The 24,329-nt window shown below is 44.4% G+C and overlaps 1 protein-coding gene across 1 annotated transcript in view; it reads right to left on the reverse strand.

Moving 5' to 3' along the window:
* Positions 1-360: 360 nt before the first annotated feature.
* Positions 361-24,329, reverse strand: part of COLGALT2 (collagen beta(1-O)galactosyltransferase 2) — a 99,978-nt gene continuing 76,009 nt past the window's right edge. The window contains exons 7-12 of the mRNA XM_084761364.1: positions 17,732-17,808; positions 13,666-13,772; positions 9,221-9,353; positions 7,688-7,815; positions 4,096-4,302; positions 361-2,527 (exon numbers count right to left, since the gene is read on the reverse strand). Of these exons, the coding sequence (XP_084617490.1) occupies positions 2,251-2,527; positions 4,096-4,302; positions 7,688-7,815; positions 9,221-9,353; positions 13,666-13,772; positions 17,732-17,808 (929 nt within the window). The 3' untranslated portion in view covers positions 361-2,250. The remainder of the gene's footprint in view (positions 2,528-4,095; positions 4,303-7,687; positions 7,816-9,220; positions 9,354-13,665; positions 13,773-17,731; positions 17,809-24,329) is intronic.

The raw sequence follows: 24,329 nt of genomic DNA on the forward strand, positions 1-24,329 counted from the left end.
GGATCCCAAGGGACGAGTCTTCTGCAGACTGCAGGGGCCAGCCCACACATCAGCACCTGCACTGCCAAGGGCAGGCTTGTCTGTCAGAAGATCCAAGCTTGGATCCTGGGAAGAATCCAGATGGGGTTCAGCCTCTCAGGTCCCCAAAAACAGGCCCCAGGACCAGAGGCAAAGCTCTGCTCTGAAGGCCTCAAGTGTCATCGCAATGGCCAGATATTTAAATTGAAGATGAGAAGGGAGGCAGGGCGAGTTTCTGGCTTGCTGAAAAGATGGCCTTCTAAAGTAGTAGGTCTGCAGTTCATAATAGTCACATAAAAACATTACGAAGGATTCAAATCCGAGCAGGAAGAAAACACAGGCTAGACTTATAGAACCAGAACTTTATTCACAGTTAGGAAGGTCCTAATCTAAAATTCAAGAATTGAATTTTAAGAATGAAAATTCTTAAATCCATCAGGCCAGCTGATGGGGCAAACATGGAGACGGTCTCCATTAAAACATCAATGACACGACAAAAAGCAACTCAGTCCCCCTCCACTCCCAGCACCCCAGCCACCTCCCACCCCTATAACAAACATAGTTAAAGCCACACGTACTTGCACATATTCAAATTACAGACAAGATACCAAACATCCAAGGAGCCCTTAGGAACCGACTAAAGTATTTCGTGAGCTCTCCAATGCTCTTCCTATTTTTTTTTAGGTGAGAAGAGGCAAATGTACCTGGGTGAGCTCGGCTTCTCAGATTCAGTTGATAGTGGGGAAGACTCAGCCACAACCAGGAAGGAAGGAAGGTGGCAGAGGTGAAGCACCACAAGATGTTCTCAGGCACCTGGCTGTGACTCCGGACACCATGACGACACTGTCCCACACCATGCCTTACTTTAAAATTAATCCATGAAGAAATTAGGAAGGAGTTTTAGAGGACGTCTTTTGAGAAAGGGTGTCTATTTAGGATTTTTGGCTCTGAGATTGAGCTGCAGATTGTTGATTTAAACCTGTTGTCTGGACCAATGTCTCCCTCGTGCACTGGAGAGTAATTTACTCCTAACTGGTTAGCCTTCCACCAATGGTCCTCCCTGAAAAAGCCACGCTGGGGAATTCAGGCAACTCCGATGGTTAGACCCAAGATGGCCGGACCCACGTGTCTCTACTGATGCTCTCATCTATGTGATGAGAGCCCGAGACATCGGTTTCTCTGCTTTACCCGACAGACAATGCTTTTTCCAATTTGTAAAATAAATAATTAGGAATACAATGAAAATCCAAGGCAAGGACAACTGCGAGGCCAAAATGTGGTCTGTGTGTAAGAGTGAGTCATTAACTCACACCTGCAGTTCACTCCCAGGCAAAGGAGCGATGCAAATGGCGTGAGGTGCTGGAGCAGCGTGGGAGGCCCAGCACAGGCCTGGAATCATCCCATAACTCACCCTGTATATATTACATTTTTCTTTATAAATAGTACATATTGGGCTCAAAAAGCCACAATAAAAATGACAAAGGTTAAGATCTTTCCCCCATAAATATCTAAATATTATAGCCACATGGCAACTAGACATTTTAATGAAATATCTAGCTGCCATGATGGTCAAGAGCTGTGTCTCAGCCCAAAGCAGTTACTCATTCGATTGGATAATGAGGCCAAGAAGGAAACATCCATTTTGTAATTAGGCTCATGGCACAGTTTCTTTGAATAAAAGCCCAATTAATGATTTGATCTCCCCACCTCTAGACACTTATAACATAGGCCAGTTTTTTCAAGGTCACAGAAAATAGACCAATATACGTAATCTAGATGTCTTGATGTTTTCAAGGTCACATTAAAAAGACCAATAAGTGTAATCTAGATGTCTTGATGTTTTCAAGGTCACATCTGTCAAATAAAATGGACCACTCAGGTCAGTGGCTTGTCTGTGTTGGCCACCCACTGACTCGTGTGACAGCTTGGTGATGCCATCTCTTAGACAAGAATATGAGCCATGTTGCCACATCAGTGTGGCTAACAGCATTCTATGGCTAGTGAGCAGTTAGCCATTCCAGTAAAGGTATCCTAGGGAATTTGCTTTTTAGTTTCTCCATTCTTTGCTATTCAAAGTATATAATTTTGTTCAATCACATCAAGCCACTTTGATTAGATGACCCGCCATCTCTAAAAACAAAAACAAAGACACAAAACTGGAACAAACGAATGAGTAGCCCTTTAGAAAAACCAGACAGTGATGAACCAGCGGACCACAGTCCCAGAGAGCCATCAGAGTTCATCCCTGGAAGGCACAGTGTCCAGAGAAGTCGGCGGTGGCAGTGCTTCTGTGTTCTTGGCGTTGCTGCGGATGTGCCCTTGCTTCCGGGACTTCCAGGAATGTGTCCTGTCCCAGTCAGTGGCCACCGTCTCATTGTCCCAGATGGTTGAAGTCTCTGTGTCGCTCAGATAGCCTGGCTGGCCTGTGTAGTGTGTGGGATAGATGAGCAAGGGCTCTGCAGAGAAGGCTTTCAAGTCCCTGGCTTCATAGTACTCCTTGTACTCTGCTCTGTAAACAAGAGGCACACAGCCACATGAGGGGGCGGGGAAGGGCGGGGGGCCGCATGAGGGGGCGGGGAAGGGCGGGGGCCACATGAGGGGACGGGGAAGGGCGGGGGGCCGCATGAGGGGGCGGGGAAGGGCGGGGGCCCTGCTTGTCGTCTCTGAAACCATTTGGGTTCATTGATCACTTTTAAAAGTTGTGTCATGTGTGGAGAGCCTTAGCCTACAAGCACAACAAGGATTCCTCGAAAAGCCTCCAAAAGATCTGTGCAAAGGAACAAGCAAAAAGGCCAGGCCCAACCTGTTGCAGTTGGGTAGAACAGTTCAGTGAGTGAGCCCCGGGTCTTACTCTGAAAGGCAAAAACTCAACTCTGTTGGGCACATAGTGACAAATAAACATGATCAGTTCACAACTACTGTCCTGTTTCTGTTCCCACTGATAAACAAGTGAAGACATCTGAGACCCGAAAAGCGGCAACAGGCTTAGTGACATGGAGATGGCTTGGAGGCATACCAGCTGGGCACTGCGTGACAGTTCTTGCTTGCTGCCTGGCTCTATGCAATTGTTAAGTTAGAGGGACATCTTCCCCCTCCTCCAAGGGTTCCTCTAATGTTATGTGGAGGATACAAAGATACGCACTATCTTTGTCCGTGAGTGAAGGAAGTATTAGTTAAGTACTATTTTCCCTTCTGTTTCAGGAGACAGTGGCTTGATTCAGTGTCTCTGTCAGGATTCAGAGGTAAAGCATATTGCATAAAAGATGGCACAGAGCTCCATCTTTACTGATGACAAGAGGCAAAATGAGCAAGCTGCATCATGGGAACTTCCACAACTAAAATGAAGGTCAGAGTTGGAGGTCATGTACTAAGAGAAGGAGTTAAGGTTAGAACCTGGTCTCCTGTCCCACTCACGAGCTTCAGAAACACTGACCGGGCAGCTATTGCATGTACTCTAAGGATCCAGAGATGTACGGCTGTTCCTACCTCCGAGAGTTCATAGCCTACTGTGAGGCCTGACAGATAACTTTTATTTTCCAGACCTTTAGTTAAGGGTCAGGTCAGTCAGAATCCTTTGGGATTCTGAGCACTGTATTCCTTCCTCCTTTGATATCTGGCTCGGGTGCCATCTCCACATTCCCTGAACTTCTTGGTACCTCCATGACTGTGAGCATCATGCTCTATCATGACAATTTGCTCATGGATCTATGTTATCTCCCACAGTGTGACCACTGAGAGGGTAAGCAGAATAAATCCTAAATCTGGGATGCTCAAGAAAATAACCTTTGGATTCAGGTATGTGAAGTTATGACATCAGAAAAACATAGACAAGTAAGTTCTGGGCAGACCAGAACGGTCTGTGCACTGGATAACAAAGAGGCCATCAGGCATGGCAGTCGCCTCCTCTGCCTCCTCCTTCCTGTCTGTTCAAGGGCCTACTCAGCCTTTCCAGGTGATGACTGTGGAAAGATCCTTTTGAAAAGCCATACAAGTATAAAAATAGCAAGTTCTACCCAGGGGGCTTAATTCATGAACAGTATGTGCCCAAGGGACAGGTGGCCACGGCAGGAGACTTACACAGGGTGCTTGTTGTACATGATCGGCAGAAACTCGTCCACTGGCAACATCTTCCCAAAGGGATCAGCTCCCACAAGCTTCTGTGCGCCTTCCAGGGAGATGACGTAGCCCAGGGTCCAGTAGGAATAATCAGCTTCGACGAGATTTACAACGTTGGGCACCGCTTTCTCTGGCTCTTTAACTTGCATTCTTTTTCTACCAATGTAACTGTGAGGAAGTGGGAAGAGGAGGAAAGTTCCAACTTGCATATTAGAATATTGGCTATTAGAAGAATTGAACACATATTTAGTTTTTAAAGATATTTTAAGGCTTGGAACTCTTGGGTCTTTTCCTAATGTATAGCACCATAAGGAACATTCCATTGGTATCCATAATTGCTATTGTCCTCACAAAGTCAGTTTCCCTCCTCCATTTATCAGCACCCCAACTACTCAGGCCTAGTGTTCTGTCTTTAAGCCAGAAAGGGAAGATGCAACGAGATGAAAAGAGTGCTTGGATGATTTCCCTAGGATGATATTTCCAGCTGTGTTTAGAGGTTGGAAAGGCACACAAGGGGCCCGATGTGAGAATCTTGAGTCTGTTGTGCTCATGTCCCCAGGGTTTCAGCCTTGGTCGCTTTCTGTATCACCCACTATCTGAGTGCTGATGGTGAACAGCAGAGGAAAGGCTGAGGGAGAGAAAGAGTCTGCAGTGGAGAGCCCAGAGGCCCAAGAGGAGCCCTGAAGGGTTCCTTCCGGGGAGTTTGAATAGCAATGCTGAGAGTCCTTCCTCCTTCATGCTCTGCCTAGGTTCTTAAGAAGACACCAAGGCATGAAGAACAAGAACACGCTCTGCTTTCAGGTCTTCTGGGGACTTCAAGCATATGTCCACAAAGACACTGTCACTTCAGACTATAAAGAGTCTGAATTTCTCAAGTGTAGCAGAAAAGAAACTTGCAGCGAACACCTGAAATGAGGCGACGAGGGCTAAGAGACATCTTATAATCTTAGTAATTTAAATTCCAACTTAGGTGGTGCCTGACCCTCACTGACTCATCTCCAACACAACTCCTATGCTTAAGGCTCAGGAAGCATCAAGGAAGATGGGGTGGGAAGACCGTGAGAGCCAGAGGACCAGGATATCTGCTATGATGCTGCAACTCCTAGGAATGTCAGGGGAGCTACACCCACGATGTCTCAACAAGATGGCTGCCTAAACAAGACCCGAATAAGGACAACGCCAGCAGACATGCTAACACAGAAGGGGGAACTCTCATGCCGACCCAACCCTAGATAAAGAACTGCTAGAGACTAAGGAATTTTGGGAGCAAGAGAAAGAGTCTCCCCACCGTGGGGAAGAACCCCCAAATTGGATGTCCAATACCAAGTGGTGAGCCCTGAAACCATATACATACTTGTAATGCTCTACAGGCTAAACAAGTTATATTTAATATTTGAGATATATTACATATATTATACATATATTAACAACAATGAAGAAAAAGAGGCCAGAGGCCCTAAATTTGAGAGACAGCAAGGAGAGCTACATGGGAGGAATTGGAGGCATGAGAAAGGAAAGGGGAAAATGATGAAATTATAATTTCAAAAACTTTAAAAGATTTTTAAAACTAGATTAAAACTTTGATATTTTAGCTATGCAAAATGCTCCCCCGCCCACTGCAAATCAAGTTTATTATTTGATAGGACTATAGTTTAACAGTTGGCATTTTATTTTCTGGGTTTAAATGTGTTCTTATTTATACACATGCCTTTGTAGATGGCCCAAAACCTATAAACTATTGCATTAATGGTTAAAATATTATTTACATGCTAAAATGGTGATATATATATATATATCATTTTAAATAGATTAAATAGAACTCATTTTACCTCTTTTTTAAATTTTACTTTTCAGTGTAGTCAGAAAATTTAAAATAACATATATGGCTCACACTGTATTTTCTACTGAAGAAAGCTCCCCAGATAAGTCCAATGACTGGTCAGATTGCCCCAGTTTATCATTTGGTTTTTCTGGAAGTAACACGGCTGCCAATCATGGGCAAATGATGAGCTTTTGTCTTTGGTTTGAGTAACACTTCTTCACGAAAGCAGTTAACAGTTCTTTAAAAATCAACATTGTGACATTTTAGGAACCTCTTTTTCTCTCTCTGTCCTTACCAGGACAGCCATTCCTCCTTCTCGCCTCTGACGACACGTTGTCCTGAGAATGCACCAACTGTGCTACCCATGAGTCCTGGATGGCACTTTTCGGTGATTATTGAGAGTCACTCAGAGCCCGGTGTAGTGGCACATACCTTTAATCCCAGCCTTGGTGGTGGTGGGGGAGGCAGCAGAGGCAGGAGGATCACTGTGAGTTTGAGGCCAGCCTGGTCTACAAAGTGAGTCCAGGACAGCCAAAGGCTACACAGAGAAACCCTGTCTCAAAAACAAACAAACAAACAAACCAAAAACCTATTTGCCAGGCATGGTAGCACACGCCTTTAATCTCAGCACTCGGGAGGCAGAGGCAGGCAGATCGCTGTGAGTTCGAGGCCAGCCTGGTCTACACTGAGAGTTCAGGACAACCAAGGCTAACACAGAGAGAGCCTGTCTCAAAAAAAAACAAAAACAAAAACAAAAAGTCAAAGTTGCCTTTGCGCATATCACATAAGCACACACCCGGCCATCTGTATAGCCACAGATGCAGAAGGGCCAAAGAGCAGTGACCTCTGGGAGCTAGAACTGTGACCCCAACAGACTGTTCAGAATACAAATCACGTGACTCAACTCTGACAGGGGACGGCCTCTTTTTAACTACGTCGCATGATTTTTGACGTCTATTTCCTATGAGTTCGTTGGGCCACTGCTGGGTTTCTTTTTAAGTTCAGAGTGGGGCCATTTTTCTGTGAAAAACAGGAGTTCCACCAGGATCCAAAATTCTCTTTCCTGGTGAGGATGGGAGGGCAGAGAAAGCTGAGCTGTCCCACGTGAGCAGGCTCTAACTTGACAAGATTCCCTCAGACACCTAGAGGGAGAACTTGGGACGGTTCAGTCTCATTGGAGAACACAGAAAGTGTTGCTAATTTTACAAAGAAAAGGAGAAAAGGGAGAGAGAAAGGGAGGAAGGAGGGAAAGAAAAAAGGAAGTTGCTAGCTCAGAGGGAAGAGACAAAGCAGTAACTAGCATCAGCTCTGAGCCAGCACTGCCTTAGTGAGCCTGGCTTTCTGCCACGAGCCCAGCTGTCAGTGTTCTCCCTGCTTAGACACGCCCACCCCGGTGGACACGCTCCCTTCTGACCCTCCTACGTCCCACCTGCAACGGAAATTTCTATTGTCCTCCCAAAGGGTCCTCAGTGCTTTTCCTCTGCTCTGTAAAGAGGCCCCTGATTGGCTGGCTGACTCCAATCCCAGTTTAAAAAAAATCTCCTGTAATTTCAAACCTTGGAGAGTAGATAGAGGCAAAAGCACCTGCCCAACCTTTCCCTCCTTATTTCTGGAAACATCTGTGGTGTGAAAACCAGGTAAGCGGAGGAAGGAAGCTGGCGCTGGGTCTCCTACCGACTGGGGGTGGGGTGCGCTTTCTGTACCTCGGAAAAGACCGCCTTTCAGACTCACATCAGTTCCCAGTCCAGCTGAGCCTTGTCAATGTCATCCATCAGCTTCATCAGCTTCTTCTTAAACTGATGCTCAAAACGCACATCATCCTCAATGACAAGCGTCTTCTCCAGCTCTCGGTCAATAACCTGCAAAGGCCGCCAGTGGGGAACTGCACGAAAGCTTTGATACCATTTTTATCTTCAAAAGCACCTAATTTGAGCCGGGTGTGGTAGTGCACGCCTTTAATCCCAGCACTTGGGAGGCCGAGGCAAGTGGATCTCTGTGAGTTCAAGGCCAGCCTTGTCTACAAAGTGAGTCTAGGACAGCTAAGAGTACACATAGAAACCCTGCCTTGAAAAAGAAAAAAAAAAGCATTGTTTGGATCCAAGAAAATGTCCATCGATAGCCGGATGTACCCCCCGATTGTGCAACATTCATACCAATGAGAATACATGATCCATGACTAAATCACTGGTACAGTGGTAGCAACCCTGCAGGTTGCTATCCCTCCGATACAATACTGAGAGGTCATATGTATTGTGCTATTCCACTCATATAAAGTGCAAAGACAGGCCATACCATGCTGTCAGGGAGATTACCCTACAGAAATAGTGGCTGGAAGGCTGGGGGTGGGGGTGGGGGGCAGTGGGCACCTCCCACACATTTGTCACCTGTTCCTTGATCCAAGTATTGGTTAACATGGGTTCATTGACTGTACCTTATGATCTATATGCTTTTTATATCATTTCTGTAACATTTTATTTAAAGCTTAGGAAAAGAAGAGACAAGTAAAAACTGAGTCGTTAAAAGAGAGAAGGCATCAATGGGTCCTTATTTAGTCTTCAGCTTCCCTGTATGTTCTCCTTTCTTGTGGGAATTGACTCTTATTCGTGTGCTTGGAACTCCAGTGCCGCCTCCAATAGTATTTTGCTATATGTTGTATGGAGCATGTTTTCCCTCCCATCCCTTACCTCCCAGAATAATGACTCATGAGACTCAAAATGTTTACAAATGCCTGTACCAGATAGCTAGGCTTTTCTTTGACTAGTTTATTAACTTAAAATAACACATTTATGCTAATCTGCATTCTGCCACGTGTCTCGTCACCTCTGCTCAGGCACCATGCATCTGTCTTCCTCAGCTATGTAAGATGCAAAGTCAAGTTATGGCTCTGTCTCTTCTTACTTGAAAACAGTTAATAACTTCTGCCTGTGTGAAAAGAATCCATCCTCCCTGACCCTGCTTTGGATGCCTTCTGCATGAATTCAATTGATAAATGATAACATGTCAGACATGCACAACACATTCCTGTTTTCAGGGAAGATGAACTCAGAAAAATAAAGTTCCCACAATGTGAATGCTCTCACCTGCCGCTATCCCATGTGGCACTGGGGCCACCATCCTATTTTCTTGCTGGCTTTGCTGATGGGATGCACAGAGCAACTTTCAAGTACGCTTCCGGGACAGTCATGTGTCTGGCCCTAATTCACCTGGGAAGTTCCAATGTCCCTTTTCCTCATTACCAAACTGTCCTTCTAAAGAATTATTTACCTCTTTCCAGATAGAGAAGTGACTGAGGAAGCAGCCAATCTCACCCCTGGTTAAAGGCCTGGAGGAGTAGGGATCCCGATAACCTGGTAGCATTTCAATGTTCCAGGCCTTCAGCTGGCTCGTGTTGAGTGCCCTGCATGACAAAGGATATGCAGGAAGGTTGCTAAGTCCAAGCTGTCTCCACCCTGACTCCAGAATGGGGAGGAAAAGGAAGGGGGGATGGAAGAGAGGAGGGCAGAGTCCCTTTATACACGGAGTAAGACTTCTCAGTTTCCTGTAATTCTCTGAGGTCCTCCCAGTTGATGCACACAATAGCATTATGGGGGTGAGGAAGGCAAATGGCCTCTTTTACGTGTGTACATCCCTCACAGCGCCCAACATGTTTGTTTGTTGTTTGTTTGTTTGTTTGTTTTGCCGTGGATTTTCTAAAAACTTTGAAAAAAGTACCCTCCTTATGAAGAAAAAACAATTTGCAGGCACATTACATTCTGGAAGGAGCAAGGAGAGAAACTGTGCACAGGTGGCATTTCTTTGGACCTAAAACTAAAACAAGGTAAAACATAAAATAAAAGTAAAAACAACACAGATACATTTCCCAAATGGCAGGACAAAGGCCTCTCTATAAAAGCAATGAGGCACTGGGGAAAATGGCCACAAGCAGCTTTCTAAAACTCTGGAAGTCAACCAAGCTCTCACAAAAGTCCATGGGATCGGGCGGAGTCTCAACACCCACACTTAGTTTTGTAGGTTTCCTGTTTACCCTAATTGAATTCCTTTCTCCCTAGCCCCAGCATCCCTGAAGAACAGCCACCTCACAAAACCATGAGTAGTTGTGAAAACTGGGGTAGAGTAGCCGCTGAAAGTGCCTGGGTGATGTGACTGGGGCTCCCTGAGGACCGGTCCCTAGGGCACCATCCTTATTCAAGCCAACAGTCTGCAGGAGCGCCATTCCTAGGGCCCAGCCTTTGTTTGACAACTCTGGCTTTATCCTCTGGGAATAATCCTTTCTGCAGGTATTTGTCCAGAGTGGGGTTAGTGTTAGAGTTATCTGAACAGCGATCCCAGCTGGGTTTAATGAGAGGCTACTCAAAAGCAGTTAAAAGGAAAAACTTAGGAATAACATATTTATAATATGGGCCCTTTGAAAAGCTCCATCTATACCTGAGAATCTGGGAGATAAAACTATGTTCAAGGCTGTGCACTCCCCCCAAAAAAGTCTCAAAGACCCCATTACCCACTTCCTACTTTAAGCCCTTAGAGGGCAGAGAAAGGGTAGTAAAGGCAAACAAATTCAATATTGCAATCAACAATGAGGGATTTTAAGTGATCCACGTATATGTTGTCCACAAAGACAGTATGTAAATTAAAAACACACAGGTTAAAAGGATGGAAAGTGACACATAATATGAACAATAGCCATAAAAGAGCTGAAAAGCTATATTAATATCAGACAAAATAAGCCTGAAGAGAAAATATATTCTAAAGACAATGAAAGATGATAAGTCATTTAGGAAGACATAATGCTTACATATATATATGAAACTTGAACAACATTATAAGCAAACTAGACCTAACAGACCTCTGTTGAATGCTCCATTCAGTGAGAGCAAAGTATGCATGTGTTCAAGGGCATCTGGAGCATTTTCTAAGAAAGCCATGTGCTAGTCCACAAAGACCAGGAAGACCACAAATCAAGCCTCTGTATATTAAAATAACACAACGGATGATCAAAACAAAGGAAATTGAGAAATTCACAAGCCCAGGAAGTTAACCTACTTCTAATCTATGGCTAGAGAAGAAATCATGAGGGAAATTAGAAATTATACTGATATGAATGAAAATGCAGTATATTGCCGCTTATCTACTATACTTGACATAGAACTCAGAAATACAGTTACAGCTGTAACTATTAAAAAGGATGTATGCCACCTCCAACCACTTCTGAAAACTAGCAAAAGAAAAGCAATTTAAACTCAAATCAAGTAGGAAATGAGAACAGTAAGCATAACAGTGGAAGAAATACATTATAGAATAGAAAGCAACACAGAACACGTACACACACACATACACACACACACAAACCTACTTATTTGAAAAGATCAACAAAACTGGCAATCTTTTACCTAGGCCCATAAATAAACAAAGCAATGTCCCCATTTACTACCATTAAATTACTGAAATCAAGATTGAAAGAGCAGATATACCATTGACATTATAGAAGTAAAAAGAATCATACTGTAAATGTTTGTTTGCAAAAATCAAATACCCTAGATGGGCAAAGGTATACAATGGTAAAACTAACGAATTGCTTAAAAATAAGAACTTCTGAGCAAGTCTAACACAAGTGAAGAAGTTGAGTTAGTAATCTGAAATCTTCCACAAAGAAAAGTCTAGAACCAGATGTTTAAAGAAGAATTAATATAAATTCCTAAAAACCTTAAAAAAAAAAAAAGATCAGGAGGGAAGCAGCCCCAGATGATGTTATGAAGCTAGTCTTATCTGCAGCAAACCCAGAAAGCTACAGGCCAATATTGCTGTTAGTACAGATGCATAGAACCCAGCAACACAAGTGAGGGATTATGTAGCATGGCTAGGTGAATTTTCTTCAGGATGACAAGCATGGTTTAACATGTGAAGATCTACAAGATCAATGTGCCAGGTTGATAGACAAGAAGCGATGTGGTCATACCAACGGAAGATGCCTTTGACAAACCTTCAAGTTAAGAAATTACAAGAAAATAGTATTTGAAGGTATACACCATCTGCTCTGTAAATCCGCCCCTCTAATATAGTATTTAACAGAGAAAACTTAAATGCTTTCTCTCTGAGATCAGGAATAAGACAAAAATGTCAGCTCCCATCATATGCTTTGAATGTTGTACTCAAGGCAATAGCCAGGCCCCATAAGGCAAGAATAGAAAGTAAGTGCTATCCAGATTGCAAAAAAGGAAATAGCACTTCCTCCAATTGTAAGTGATAAGGTCTTGCCTACAGAAAAACCGACGCAATGGTGTATACGTACACACACCACACACACACACACACACACACACACACACACACACACACACCACACCACACCACAATTAGAACTGATAAATAAGGTTGCAGAATACGTGATCAGTATACAACAACCTATAGTGTTTTTATACATTTGACAATGAATACTCAAAACATAAATTAAGGAATAATTCTATTACCAGTATCAACAGATGCCAAAGAATAAATTTAATAATGTAAATGAAAGACTTACAAACTAAATTCAACAAAGCATCATTCAAATGATTGACAGAGATCTAGTAAGGGAAGTGACTTGTTAGGATTCTTGGCACTCCTTCAACTGACCTGTAGCTCCTATCAATACCCAAGTGGTGGTGGTGTGTGTGTGTGTCTGTGTGTGTGTGTAAACTGACAAGATAACACTAAAACTCACAGAACACCAGGCACCTGTGATAGGCAAAACAACAGCATTGCAATAAATAAATAAATAAATAACAAATACAAAACAAAACAACAAACAAACAAACAAAAAACAAAGATGCAGGACCTGTTTCCTTACGTACAAAGCTACTGCCATGAAGTCAATACAGTCCTGGCATAAGGATAGATCTATCCTTAACTTAATGAAATTGAGAGTCAGAAGTTTTCTCCTACATTTATCGTCAACTAACTGATTTTTGACAAAGGCTCCAAGAATTCAGAGGCTAAAGGGTAATTTTTTAAATAAGCGGTACAGGGAAAACCAAATGACCATATGCAAATGAGAAAGTAAACCCTAACTCATATCATATATTTTAAAAATCCTTAGTTCAGCATGGATCAAAGGCTTAAATGTAGAACCTAAAACTGGCACACACCTGTAAGACCAGCACTCTGGAGGCTGAGACAGGAGAATAACACGTTCTAGGTTAGCCTGGGTTATACTCAGTTCTGGGTATATGTGATGATTCTATCACATCCCCAGGAAAATGGTCACTGTGGTCAGGCCAGGAAGAATCTAGGCATCTCACACAACAGGACACACAGAACTTTATATTTTTTGTTTGCTAGTTTGTTTTCTTCAGACCCGAACATGGTTCTAAAACATTCCCTCGACCACGTGAGAGAAAGCTGGGAAACACCACAGCTCTGAGAATACCAACCAGAGACAAGGCAGTCACACGCAGCATGTGAGGCTCAGAGGTCTCTGGGTGGGGAGTGGCCCTCAGGCTCTCTACGGGCTGAAACTACCATCACTGCTGCTGTGGGCATCTCTCTCACAGGTCTATCCTCTCTGGCCCAGAGCCTTAGAGGCCGCTCCTGCCAGGATTCCTCCTAGGTCAGTCAGAGAAGGAACCACCCTGCTCCAGCCACACCTCCAAGGGGACACCCCTGCCCCCCCCCGGGACTCCCCCGCCCTCCGCCCCGGTCCCTCCCCCCCCCCCCCCACCTGCCCCGAGACTCACTTCCCGTCCACGGCCTCCACGATCTTGACCTCGATCTCCTGTTCATAAAGCGTGCGCAGCATCCTATCCCGCCTGTCCTTCCTGCGCTTGAGGTTGATCATGAAAATCTAATGCAGGAAGGGAAAGGGAAAAGAAACAGGCTTTACTTTGGGCTGGTTGAGAAGCGGAGCGCAGCAAATGTCAGGGTCAGCGGGGCTTGCAGGGTGAAGACCTGCCACTGCAGTGGTACCGCTTTGAGTTCCTTCTAAGGCTCATGGGGCGGGGTGGGGTGGGGGACACATACGCTGCTATCTAAATGCAGCCATCAGCAGTGGCCTGACCAGCTGCTTCCCTGATACCCACTGATTAACGTGCTCTCTCTACACTTGAGAAAATAAAGTTCAAAACGTGATCACCCTAAAGGCCAAAGGTGAGTTAGACTTCATGGACACAGCTCGGATAAGGAAGAAGGGGTTTACCAAATGGGTAAATCAAACCAAGTGACTAAGAGTGTCCACAGACTTGTACTTGTGTTTTTAATACTGTTGCTTTCTGTCTGTCTTAGGCCTGTTGTCCTCATGCCTCAGTTTCCTCATCCGAGACTTGCGACCGCTGTGGGTCTTCTCCATAAGCACTGCGTTTGGTGTCAGCACAGTTCATGCCCACTAGGTAGGCTTCACATCTTTGAAAAACTAAGAAAAATCTGAGTCTTCATATGGTGCTTTTATACATCCCAAACTCCCAGAATGAAAGTCAACATCTCAGTCTTAAAAGCTCAACCCACACCCCTACCTCCCAACCCCCCACCCCGAATTCTTCAGCTCCTTAGAGCTGAGAGGATGAAGACACCGAAGGAAAGGGGCCACTCCCTTGGCGGTTACCCTTGACGGAGGAGAGAGTAGAGTGAAATATAATTTGGGTCTGAGTTTTTTTGTAGGGTGCTCTACAGAGGACACCTGCTGACTTGCAAATAAGGAAGGATGCGCATTGAGCCTTTCCAAGTGAGGGCTGAGGCTGCCTGTACCCCTCACCCTGCCCTGCCAAAGTCTCATGATAGCAGTTCTAAAACGTAGACATGGTAAGGTAACGAAAGCCTCATGGACGCTGTTGCGGGTAAGTTAGCATCTTTCATTCATGTTCTCTTCCTTTCCTTCCTTCCTTCTTTCTTGTGTATAGTGTAAATGTGTGGCTGTGAGTGGCCAGTCAGCGGGCAACCTCCAGGAGTTAGTTCTCTTTCTAGGCGGGACGGAGGGATCAAACTTGGGTCTCCCAGTGTGGCAACAAGCTCTTTCATGCATGGAACTATCTTACCTGTTGCGCCTTAGAGTTTGGGTAAGGGCCTCTTGCTACAAGCAGTAATGAAGTGGTTTTGGATATTAAACTGTTCAAGATTGGGAGACGTCAGCTGCCAGCAGGGGAAACCTGGGGTGAAGGAGAAACCTACAGGAACAGGGCCAAGGACACTTGCTTCCTCCTGACTAACCGTCTGGGTGACTCTGGGGAGGACACTTAATGCCTCTGGGCACTTAGCTCTGCTGTCTGGAAAACAAGCCATTTGACCAAACCCAGCCCTCAAGCCCTGTATATATGAAAACACGAACATATCTGGTTTATAATACAGTGGGTTTCATGTTATGAGAATTGAGAAGAAATCTTATTGGATAATGAGGTTGTGGCTCAGATTACACTGCATTGAGCTTAAATATATGCTTTATCAGGATCAGAAGTTATACGAACTAGGCTTTCAATCCTCCCTTGCACGCTACTCTCATCCCTGTTCACGCAGAGATTCATGGGAGCAACAGAATGCTCTCTGCAACATCTCCGTGTGAGGCGGGACTCGGCAGGCATGTGCGGCAGGATTTTTACTACCTCTTGGTCCACTTAACTGGGTAGTTACTAATAAAACAACAACAACAAAAAGCCACGATTTCTGTGTGATGAATATTTGGTGCCTAATGTGCTATATTCACTATGTTCCATTGCCCGGTTTTACAGACTTAGGAAGGAAACGGCATATCCGTGTGTCCAGGGAGGCACCTGAGGTCACTCGAGGAGGCAAAGCAAGGCAAAACAAAATAAACAGAGAAACATCCAAAAGGTCCCCAGCAAACCAGAGGCCTGAGGTCCAGGAAGCCTTTATAAATGATAGCCCCGTCCTGGGCCCTGCCGGGGCAAGGCCAATAAAATCAGTAGCCTCGAAGGAAAAACACAGACGGCTTGCTCATACTTAGTAAACAGAGCGAAGAGCCGAGTGCCAAGTGCAGCCAGACACTAGCAACCAGGTCACAGTATGGGAGGCCAGAAAGGGCCTCTGACACCCCTTTTCCACAGCCCATGTCTGCTACAGACAGAGAGATGATTATCCTGGGCCGTGGAAAGCACAGTCCCTGCCGGCCTCTCTTTCCTAGGGCTGGCCTAACACCAAGTCCTGCCCAAGGCGGAGCTAGACGGTCCCCAGTTTTGTTATTTTGCTGTGATTTGCTCTTCACTGAAATGTGACCGCGGGAGGAAAAGGGAAGATACTGAAAGACACTTCGGTGTTCTTTCCTAGAAGATAAAGAGAGGCCCCAGGGAAAGAAAACTGCACTGAGCAAGATAGAGCTGTGTGGGAGGGCACCCTGGGGAGGGCCCACCCTTGTGGTGCTGGTCAGCCCACCCTTGTAGCCCTGGTCAGTTTTGAAAACGACTCACTGTATTTAGTAAACAGAAATAGACTCAATGGGGTCTATTATACTTTGCTACAGTTAAATTCATCTCTCCTTTTTCTACCTTCTGTGGAAATAGCACAGTCACTGTTTGCTGTGCATGAAGTTCCCCTTCCTACTCTTTGAAGTCTTGCTTCAAGTCAGTTTCGTAGCAGAGATGCCACTTCCTGGTTCCATTAGCTCCTTGGGATGAACACGATTTGGGGACACAGATGCTAATGTTCCAATGTGACAAGGCATTTTTCCTCCCATCAAAGCATACTGAGTTCAAAGTGCAATGCTTGGCTTACATCCAGACCCTCTGGACGAACTCGGACTCAGTTTGTGGACGCCTGGCAGGTCCACACGTCAGGACTCCTCAGCATGGACCTGCGACCGCGTCGGGAGCCACGAAGTGCTCCGTGGCATAGAGCCACAATTCTGGCCCTGCCAACCATCTGTTCTGCACACTACCAAGAAAAGCCCCTTTTCCTATTCTGCTCTCCTTCCTTCCTTCCTTCCTTCCTTCTCTTTTCCTTTCTTTTTTCCTTCTTTCCAGCCTCCCTCCATCCCCCTCTTCCTTCCTTCCTCTTTCCTTTCCCTTACCATTCTCTCTCTCCCCATTCCCTTACCCTTTCTTCTCTCTCTCTCTCTCTCTCTCTCTCTCTCTCTCTCTCTCTCTCTCTCTTCCCTCCCTCTTCTTTTGCGGTGCTAAGCTTTGAATCCAGGCCTTCGCTTACCCTGAGAATGCGCTTTCCTGCTGAGCTAAACTCCCACCGCTGCTCTGTTATTTCTGTACCTATAACAGCACAGTAGCTATGGCCCGAGGGAGACGACCATAAAGGCTCTGCCTGCTGAGAGGGTTTTAGAACATGTGTTTCTCTTCATTTGTCCTTTCAACTCTGCCCTCCAACCTTTTCCCATGGAAGAAAAGCAGAAGGAAAACAAAGCCTAGAGTGTTCTAGAATAGTTTCCATTCACTCAACTATGGCAGAATAAAATTAATGCTCCCCAGAACCTGAAACATGTATCCCCTTTACCTTACTCTTGAACCTCAATTTTAAAAAAAAGTTTGGTAAAATACTCATCACTAAATAACTCTTTCTGATTCACTTTCTACGAGCCTCCTTTGTGAAGACCAGAAAAGAGAATGAGAACAAGCCAGGTCCTCAGAGCCTTTCCAGCTGCCAAGCTTGCCTGCGTGCTCTCGCGCAGATGTTTGGTCTTCTGTTCCAACATAAACACACAAATCTCTGCACACATGTGCCTGCTAACACACACAAGCACACGTGTACACACGCACACATGCACACTACCTCACACATGTGCATGAGAGAGAGAGAGAGAGAGAAAGGGAGAGAGAGAGAGAGAGAGAGAGAGAGAGAGAGAGACTCTCCTACCTCATCAAATCCCATCTTGTCTGGATTCTTAGGAACAACTGATACAAACTGGGAAGGCTCCATCGGAGGACGGTCAACTAGAAGACAGAAGAGACAGATGCTTTGTTAGGGAAAGGCTCAGGAAACAGAACTCTCCCAGCACTCCAGTCTCTAGGACTGAGACCAGTGCTTGACACCCAGGGCAGGGGACAACTGTTCTGAAGTTCCTCAGAACTGAGCAGCTTCTCAGTGACCCTAATGGTCACAGCACTGGCTTCACAACAGCTGTCCAGATGCAAATGGGAATATATGCTCCATTTGCATTAAGACTCATTCTAAGAATATGATGGGGGCAGCATAGGGACAGTGGTTGAGAAAAGCCTCTGGAGTCAGACCCATGAACCCAACCCTTGGCCCAGGAGGCCACGGAGAGTTGTTTCTTCATATGTGAACTTGGCATAATACATGCATCTCTTTCAGTGTGCTGTACCATTTAGGTGAGACCTCAACGCAAGTGTATTTAGTATATTGACAGAGTAAATACTTAATAACTGCTACCTACCATGGAAAAGGGCTAAGGAATAAGAGACTATATACTCTCATACTTGGGAATACTTTTGGTAAAGAACTTGAGATGGTCTTGCAGGTTTATTGGTCTTATGTAAATTCAAGTATTGCTTTGATTTCCCTTAATAAGATAGTATAACGACAAATTTAAGTGTGAGGTGGTCACGGAAGTGCTTACAGAATATTGGTGAGGCTGGAGACATATCTTAGTATAGTACTTGCTATGCAGTCGTGGAGACCCAAATTCACCTATGTAAAATCCATGTGCAGTTGTGCACATATGTAACTCCTAAGTAAGAGATCGGCTACCCAGCTCAGGCAATCAGCAAGCTCTGATTTCAGTAAGAGATATTTGGACAGCAGCAGATGACACGTGATATCAACTTGCACATGCGGGCACACACATATGCATGTGCACCCACATATCACGTATATACACAGACACTCCCACAGTCACACAAACGGAACCAATGGTGATTGTTGTGCAGCGGGTTCATATGGATTAAAACATTCTCTCCAGGAGGGAGGCTCTTGAGACTCAGGAAGAAAAAAAACCTCATAAGTCTCAGGAGATTCCTGAAACTACCAATCACCTTAACAAGATTCAGCCTGCTGTCAGTCTTCCCTCACAGGAAAGACATGCCCAAATTCTTATAAATCTCTCAGTGTGCTAAAGCAGTTAGCGCCTGTAGAATTTTTTAAACAAGTGTTACTTGTTGCTATGACACATGTGCCCTCCACCCAAACTCCTGACCTCTGCTTCTGAAACTTGTACATAAGTCATAACCACTCTGGCCGTTCCCTTGTAAACATTCTTAATTTTCTACCATTCATGTTTACTTTATAAGACCTGAATCCTAGTTAGCCCCAACTGAGCACTCACTCAGCATCCAAAAGACCACTGCCGGGGGAACTCCATGCAAACGCACTGCCTGAGCCACTCCACACTGATGAGGCATAATACCAAATTGACGAGTGACACTATCAAACATGGCTGCGATAGTAAATTCCCTTCCCAGTGTTTCATAGATCTGTTTTATACCCTGACTTTCCTGAAATCTTCAACAGCTTTCCAAGTCCAAGTCCAAGAAAATATTCAGAATCCAGTTAGATTTTTACTCTCCTCCAAACCCACAAACCCAACCATACATGCACATCTTTGCTTTGTGCTTTGCCCCTTGTTAAGAGAGAGACGAGTCTCCTTTCTACTGAACACAACCTTTACAGCAGTGGTTCTCCACCTTCCTAATGCCGCGACCCAATTTTATGGTTGGGAATAATCCTGTGGATCCTCAACCACAAAATGATCCCGTTGCTACACCACGACTGTAATTTTGCCACCGTCATGAATCTTAATGTAGGTATTTAATATGCAGGATATCTGACGGGTGACCCCCAAAGGGTCATGACCCAGAAGTTTTACAGGATTATCCAGAGTTATAGCAACTACCGTCTTCCCAAGAATTCCAATCTTACAGATACCTTCTCTTCCACTCCACTAAATTCCCCTTTATCTGGGATCCTTCTCATTAGCGTACAGACTGCAGTACTCTTACCTTGAGCAAACCAGCAACGCCAAGAGACCAAGTCAAAACAAATACAAATAACAAAAGAGATAATCTCCAACAGCACCGTCCATCGCTTTATTCCATTCCCCTATCATGATTTCATTTTCCCATCTCACTCCTGTCTCACCAGTTTTGTCCCTATCACTGCATTAAAGTGCTTTTCAACAAAATTGATAACAGAGCTCTCTTTCTCTTCCTGGACTCCTCTCTTTCCAGGGTCTCGCCCTGCAGTCTAGACTGCTCTGGAGCTTGCTACGTAGCTCAGGCTGGCCTGAAACTCTTGCGCCTACTGCCTCAGCCTCCCAAGTGTTAGGATTACAGGCGTGAGCCACCACATCTGGCACAGAGTTCTAGCTTGACGTCACCGAGGCTCACTTCTGTGTCCTCATTTCACTTGGTTTCCCAGCAACATTTGTCTCATTCTCAAAACATCACCTCCTTTCTTTCCTCCCAGCTTTCTGGCTGTTAGTCTACCCTGGGGATCTGTCCTTCTTTGTCTTAGGTCATGAGGTCACTCTGTTCCTTGGCTTCAAATATCCTTTCAGTGTTAATGCTTTTTCTTAAATGTCTCTCTTGATGGAATCTCTCCGCTGCACCCATAGAGTCATATTTCCACTTATCTCCTGGCCTCTCTATCCAGACTTGCAACAAATACTGCCAGCATACATGAAGTCTTTTTTTTTTTTTTTGACTTGATAAGTTGTATGGACCAAAATGCTAGAGCCATTCTTAATTCCGCCTTTGCTTCGTGGGCTGCCTCCAAGCCCCTCTAAGTACAATGGGCTCTGCCGTGAAAATGTGCGTTAAACCTGTCTGTTTCTCATTACCTTCTTGCCACAGCTCAAAGCTCAACCACTAACACCCCTTAACATGAGCTATGGATTAATTCATTACACTCTTAATGTCCATACCGCAGTTTAAGTGATCTTTCAAATTACGTAAATCACATCACACCACCCTATGGGGTCACGTCACTCTGAGGGTAAAGTCCAAACTCCTTGCCGTGGTCAGTGTGTTCTGCAGTCATCCGTGACATCATCTCCTTCTACCCAGCTCCTCCTTCCCCACCGTGTTGGCCCCTAGCCCTGGAACACTCCCAAGAGTTCTCTGCTTTAGTGGTCTTTATGTGTATTATTGCTTCTGCTTGGAATCCGTCCCCTAAAGATTCATGCAATTGCTTCCTTAAAATATTACCTATATCTCTGAGAGAATACAAGTTCTTGGTGACAAGGGGTTTGCTTGATTTCTCCACTGCTGTAATTCATTATTATGGGAAATCATGCACTATGCATTGGTTGCGTTTGTAGCCTGAGCCCTGCTTCCCAAAGCCTTCATTGGTTCCTTAGGATGGATGTTGTACTCCATCCCAACTGTCCAGTCAAAAGCCACTCCACTCAAGCCACTTCAGCACCTCACCCTCCGCAACTTTAGTTTCTCCTAATGTTTTGGCCTCCTTTCTTCCAGAATGGAAACTATTTGTCTCTTTCCTCATCCCGTAGTGTCCTGACCGTATCTGTTCTCTTGTCTGAGCTGAGCACTTCTATTCAAGATCAGCTGAAGAAGCATCGGGTCTGGACGTGACCACACAGGCCACAGAATCCCCTTTCTGTTCTAAACCCCTGTTGCCTTTTGCATCTGCCCAGTTTACAGCACGTTGTATTGTTAGTGTCTTTTAAAATATCAGTCCTGTCTCCTCAGTTAAACTGCGATCCTCTGAAAGTTGAGGGTTGGCTATAAAATGTTTTGACTTTTTAATACTTTTGTGGGATGGCTCATTTCACAGGTATGGATCCCACACCTGTTGGTTAAAAATTACACATTCTAATACATCAATGATTATTTCCCAGTAGCTGACTTCTACTGCCTAGTGAAGCCCACATCTGTGTGTGTTTTTTTTAAATCTCATTCATTTCTATTTAGAGATTTATAGCTATGCATTCACCATTACTCACATTTTATCATTTCTATGTGGGAGTTCAGTCACATTTTTGCCTTGTAACCATCAACCTTCTATCTTTAATGAAATCCATCATTACAAGTAAAAGAGAAGTTTGCATAAAAAACCAGTGAGTTTATTTTCAGACTCACTGAGTTGCCTGTGAGTTTCCAATTGATTTAATATTTCAATTATGTCCTGTGTTGTAAAGTTCAAGATGTAGACTCTTAACAAAGTTATAACCAGATACAGTAAGAGCAAAGATGAAATAAAATGCCATATATACATCGCTTAGCACCTGGGTGGCAGTGAGCAGGGAGAACATACTGAAAGGCAGAGCTTCCCACAGGCTCTCCTCAGATGAAGTCTACCTGGATAGACAGGGGCCTGTGCATATTTGTAAATTATAATCACTAAGATCTTTATTGACTGTAGAAGAACTTTTCCCATGCTCAGGCACGTGGAAGAAAACAAGAGAGCGCAAGGCCTGGTTGGTCACATGTACTTGGAGCCAAAGCTGCAAGCCATGAAATGGGAATAGTAAGGGCCAGCAATGTCACAAAGTGCTAAACGGAGTCATAATAACCTTCGCACTTTAATATATAGTTTATAAAGCTGATTACATATATAATTATTACACTATTGTTTTATGAAGCTGATAACATATAAGTAATGTATAACTGTCATACTCCATTACATACGTGTATATTAAATTGTCATACTTTATTATTTTATGAAGCTGTTGATATTGATCATTTACTACTCTCAGTCCTCCAAAATTATTTATCTCCACTTTACAAAACAAAACAAAAAAATCCAAAGCCAGAAACAAAACTAAAGTGATTCTCTCTTCGTAAGTGACAAAGCCTGGGCTCAAGATGACTTTCCTGGCTCCAGGTCAAGTGCTCTCAAAAATACAGTTTTCATTCCCTTAGTTAATTTATTCAAATGTCTGACCATACATTGAGGAAACATTTGTTTGGTCCCAACCATGTGCCATGCACTATGTGAGGTGTTTGAGATACAAGGCAACAAAACAATAGCCTTGTTCCTAGGGTCTGAGACACGTGAAAAGGGACAGAAACAGCACATATTGAAGAAATTCACAGAAGTGGTATTGGGCTCAGTAGATGAAGGGCTTGCACGTAAGCCTGAGGACCTGAGTTCAGATCCCCAAACTCAGGTAAAAAGCCAAGCATGATAGTACATGCGTCTAACCCCAGTGCTGGTGGGGACGACTGCAGAGACAGGCAGATCCCCTGAACCACTGGTCAGGCAGCTCAGCCAATCAGTGAACTCCAGGTTCAATGAAAAGATTGTCTCAAAAATAAGGTGGGGAGTGATAGAAAAAGACTGACTTTGGTCTTCTCCCTCCACATATGCACATTCAGCCATACCTGCATACACACACACACACACACACACACACACACACACACACACACAGAGAGAGAGAGAGAGAGAGAGAGAGAGAGAGAGAGAGAGAGAGAGAGAGAGAGAAGGGCTATCCCAAGAAATGTCAGTGAACTAATTCTCATTCTGTCTTAAGTCATCTGTCCATCCACTCTGCCATCAGCCCGTGGCTACCGAGCAGCTGCCAGGAGGCAATGGGATCTATTCTACGTCCCGAGACCAACCTGGTGCAAAGGGGATTTATAAACGAAGAGAATGGGAAACAGGCACTCACAGACATTTCAGTGGGTCCAAAAATAAAGGTGCGGGTTTTTCTTTAGAACTTTTGTTTTTAAAGTCTTAGTCTGTTTAACATTCTTAACTTTGTGTAGACATTGGAGACTTTTCTACACCTCCACTGCTTGCTCATTCACCTGTGGCCAGCCCTTGGCGGCATCAACACCCTGATTTCTATTACTCCCTTAAAAAAAATTCTTTTCCATTTCTAACCATTGCTTTAGTTCAGATTCTCACCGGCCTCTGCCTAGTTTGCTGTGTGATGTCGGAAGTGTTCTTTTCAGCTCTGGTGTACACCGGCATTCCCTGTCAACTCAGGGCCCATCCATTTCTTCTCTTTCCCTGGAGTGACCTCTCCAAATCTGAATTTCAACTGGACATCTCTTAGCTTAAAGTCCTTCAAAATTCCCTCCCTTCAAGGAAAGTCCAATGTCTTCTAAATCATTGGAGGTCCTCTGCTTGGGCTCCTGGGCCCTTGCCAGCCTCACTTTCCATGGTGTCTCCTACCCCCCTCCACAATGATGAGACACAGAAAAGACTTCGCATGGGAAGACACTGCCAACACACTCTCTAGGACTGATGGGTCAGCTACCTTTTCTTTTTTAGCCACAGTTTAGCTATTGATTATTAAACATACCAGTTCCAAAATTATGCTAGACTCAGTGTCAGTGACAATGCAGTGTTTAAGGATATGGCATTTGGACAGACCACATTGGATTCCAACCTTAATCTGCCATCAGTAGAATAGTAGACTCATGTATACTTGGACTTCTTCAACTTTATTTTGGGGATATAGTTTTCCTTCATGGAGTTATTGTGATGATTATTGAGTGTACAACAAGTATTCAGCATTGTATAC

Source organism: Acomys minous (genome assembly GCF_964271855.1).
Source record: "Acomys minous genome assembly, chromosome: 1".
In the NCBI taxonomy this organism is placed as follows: domain Eukaryota; kingdom Metazoa; phylum Chordata; class Mammalia; order Rodentia; family Muridae; genus Acomys; species Acomys minous.